Source organism: Cystoisospora suis, assembly GCF_002600585.1.
Source record: "Cystoisospora suis strain Wien I chromosome Unknown contig_4746, whole genome shotgun sequence".
Lineage (NCBI taxonomy): Eukaryota > Apicomplexa > Conoidasida > Eucoccidiorida > Sarcocystidae > Cystoisospora > Cystoisospora suis.
Window position 1 is genome coordinate 4,390 of NW_027157538.1, and position 3,723 is coordinate 8,112.

The following is a 3,723-nucleotide window of genomic DNA, read 5'->3' on the forward strand; positions in this document are numbered from 1 at the left end:
CCGTATGTGAGAAACAACGCCCGAATGATGTCAGTGTGAATAGGCAAGTAGTAGATAATGGATACACTTGTTCGGTGCAACAAACGCGGAAATGGGTAAAGCGAAAACAGGTCAATTGTGTGATGGCTGTCAAAGTAGCTGTGGATGAACCCGTCATTAACGCTCAATGTGTAAGAGCGTATGTGCAAACAGAGATCGAATCGCCCAGTGAAATCCTTAAGAGTAAAGGAATTGTTCTGGAAGAAAGGTTTAGAGTACTTCTAGATTCTTACGCGGATGTGTTTCGTGAGATTCCCCCCGGGGGAATCATCGAAAGGGTACAAAAAGACCATATCGGAACAATTCCCGGTTTAGTGCCTAACTATAGGCGTCAACTGTATCCCATGTCGGAAGAAAGGCTGCGTAAACTCAAGGAGCTAATTGAGAGAAAAGGGGTTCATTGTACCATCCAACTCGCCCATTGCTGCGCCAGTGTTTTTCGTGGAGAAGAAGGGCACGGAGGACCTTCGACTCGTGATTGATTATCGTGAATTGAACAAGATCACAATTAAAGATGATTATTCTATTCCACGTGTGCATGACCTGATCGATAGGTTGGGGAAGGCCCAGTGGTTTTCAAAGTTAGATCTGACTTCAGGATACTATCAAGTACAAGTGGCGGAACAAGATCAGTGGAAAACTACGTTCCGTACACGATATGGTACCCTTCAATTCCGTGTAATGCCGTTTGGGTTAGCTGGAGCACCCTCCACCTTCGAGCGTGTGATGCAAAATACCTTCATGAAAGAACTCGATGAATACGTGGTTGTGTATCTCGGTGACGTCCTGGTGTATTCAAAAACAAAGGAAGTACATTATGACCACCTCCGAGTAGTGTTACAAAGGATGCGTGATGCAAGGTTGTTCGTAGGATTGTCCAAGTGTGAACTGGTAACGCAGAAAGTTCAATACTTGGGATTCGTCATCGAGCCCGGCGGAGTGGGTCCTGACCCAGAGAAGGTCCAAGCAGTCCAGCAGTGGCCTACGGAGTTACTCGATTGTAAGCAACTACGTGGTTTCCTTGGAATGGTGGGGTATTATCGTCGTTTAATACCCAACTTTAATAAGTAGGCGCACCCCTTGTATGAACTGTTGCGTGAAGAAAGTGACATGACGTGGTGGCCAGTGCATACTGAAGCAGTGCAACGGCTGAAAGATGCCTTAGCAACAGTAACATTATTGAGAATATATGATCCTGATAAGGAATTAACTATTAAGACAGATGCATCGAAGTATGCCATTGGGGCAGTGCTGGAGCAAGAGACAGCCCACCGCGTTTGAGTCAAAGAAGTTGGGAGTTCGAGAACAGTTTATACCTGCGTATGAGTCAAAACTACTCGCTATTGTTTATGCATTGATGAAATGGAAACAACTAATAGGTACAAAGAAAGTACGAATAGAGACCGACCATGCAACGTTAGGGAGAATGTTGAGTCAGACGAATGTGACACCTAGATTAGGGTATTGGCTGGATAAACTCGCAGACTTTGACATCGAAGTAATATACAAACCGGGAAAGCAGAATGTGGTCGCGGATGCTCTGAGCAGGCGACCAGATTTTATTGGAGCGATTGCACAATCGAGGAAGAAGGGAGTTAAGTTAGTAACAGAAGAGGCTAGATGGGCGGAGCAATACACTAAATGTAGGGACTTTAAGGAGATAGTAAAGACCTGTATGAAACATCAAGAAGGGGAGCAGAACGATAAGGGGCTAACGTTGGAAGGGCGTGAATACAGGTGAGAAAACCATTATTTGTGGGCTTCCACGAGGTCTGGCTGGCGAATCTGTGTGCCGGGAAATGAACTACGTAAAGAGGTGTGTACCCATTTCCATGATCATATACTTGCGGGGCACCCGGGACTTGAGAGGACACGAGCAGCCATTCGTCACATCTTTTGGTGGCCAGGGATAGAGCGTGATATAGAGGGTTTCGTGAAGTCGTGTGTACAATGTGCGAGGGGAAAGGCCTCCCATCTTCGTGCTGGGGGCTTACTACAACCCTTACCTATTCCTGAAGCACCCTGGGAAGAGATCGCCATGGATTTAATCGTGGGACTACCCGAAACCAAAGAGGGATGGGATGCGATTTTGACTATTGTTTGTAGGTTAACTAAGATGGCGCATTTCATTCCAACGACGCAGTGTGCATCAACGGAAGATGTGGCAAAGTTGTTAATGAGAGAAGTGGTTAGGTTACATGGGGTGCCGAGTGCAATCGTTAGTGATAGAGATACGCGTTTCACCAGTGAGGTGTGGTGGGCGATGTGTAAGAGTTTATCCATCGAACAAAAAATGTCGACAGCCTACCATCCACAGACGGATGGGCAAGCTGAACGTACCAACCAAACAATTGAACAAATGTTGCGTTGCGCGATACTAGGTGATGATTCTAAATGGGCAGACTTACTTCCTTTACTTGAATTTGCATATAACAGTTCGGTGCATACAAGTACGAAGGCTACTCCCTTCGAATTACTTTATGGATTTACGCCTAGCAAGCCCATTTGCAAGACGTTTGCCATTCCCAGTGCACGTGTTGAGACATTGTTTCCGTGGAAAGCCCATGTTCAGGTACAGCGTGCAAAGCGGGAGTTGCGTCAGGCGCAGGAGTACCAAAAGCGATACGCGGATCGCAGGCGACGAGACGTCCAGTTCAAGGTCGGGGACCAAGTCTGGCTTAGTACAGCCAACATTACCCTAGACGGGGAGGCAAAGGAGCTCAAACCCAAGTTCACTGGACCTTTCAGGATATTGAAGATGTATGGAGCCAACGCAGCCAAGTTGGACCTCCCCAAGTCATGTTAATACACCCCACCTTTCATGTCTCATCGCTCGCGCATGTGACGAAGGAAGCGCCAGACTTCAAGCGGCCTAAACCAAGGCAAAAGGCAATAAGAGATCAGGAGTACACAATCGAGGCCATTTTAGACCACCAAAAGGAGGGGGATCAGCGTTTATTTCTGGTTAAGTGGACGGACGGTTCTACGTCGTGGGAACCAAAGAAGAATCTCCAGGGAGCGAAGGTGACACTTCAACGGTACCTTCGAAACACAGCGAACCGCCCTTCATCGAAAGGGGGAAGGAGAGTGTGAGGAACGAACCTCACGATTCGTAAGGTTCTTATCGAAAGGGGGAAGAGGTGTCAGAGGAGATGCCTCTGCTCAAGGAGAGAGTATTGATCGTGTCATCGAAGGAAGCTACAGACTCAGAGAAGTACAAGGAGGAGTGTGGAAGCCTAGACGACCAGGATAGAGAGAACAGTGTTACACGAGCGCGCAGAAGGAAGACGAGTCAAAGCAGTGAAGAACCTGAAGACGAAGGAGGAAGACCATTCAAAGACGTGGCTGCTAGTGCAGCCTAATGAAGGGAAAGGTGTTAACGGGAGTGAGCGAAAGTATCAAAAAAGAGACAAGAATGAAACAAAAGGGCGCCAATGAAGAAGAACTACGACAAGGAGAGAAAAATGCTCACAGGAGGACAAGAGTTCCCAAACCAGTCTGAATGCCCTAGAGGTGGAAGAGCTGTGTGCGTGTGAGCGGAAGTGAAAGAGGGTACACGAAGTGTGTAAGAACAAGTGCTACTCTATGAAAAAGGCGTGCAATACATGAATGGAGTGAAAGAATGAGGAAATACACGAGGAGTGTGACTACAGTAAGCAGAAAGCGAAAGGGGGTAACCAAGAT

General features: G+C 47.2%; 1 protein-coding gene across 1 annotated transcript; it reads left to right on the forward strand.

Moving 5' to 3' along the window:
* Positions 1-637: 637 nt before the first annotated feature.
* CSUI_008461 (retrotransposon ty3-gypsy subclass) lies at positions 638-2,845 on the forward strand (the record flags this gene model as incomplete). Its single annotated transcript, XM_068068594.1, has 4 exons — positions 638-1,068; positions 1,111-1,209; positions 1,289-1,776; positions 2,146-2,845. The coding sequence occupies exons 1-4, from the start codon at positions 721-723 to the stop codon at positions 2,843-2,845; spliced, it is 1,635 nt and encodes a 544-aa protein (XP_067919430.1). The 5' UTR covers positions 638-720.
* Positions 2,846-3,723: the final 878 nt, after the last annotated feature.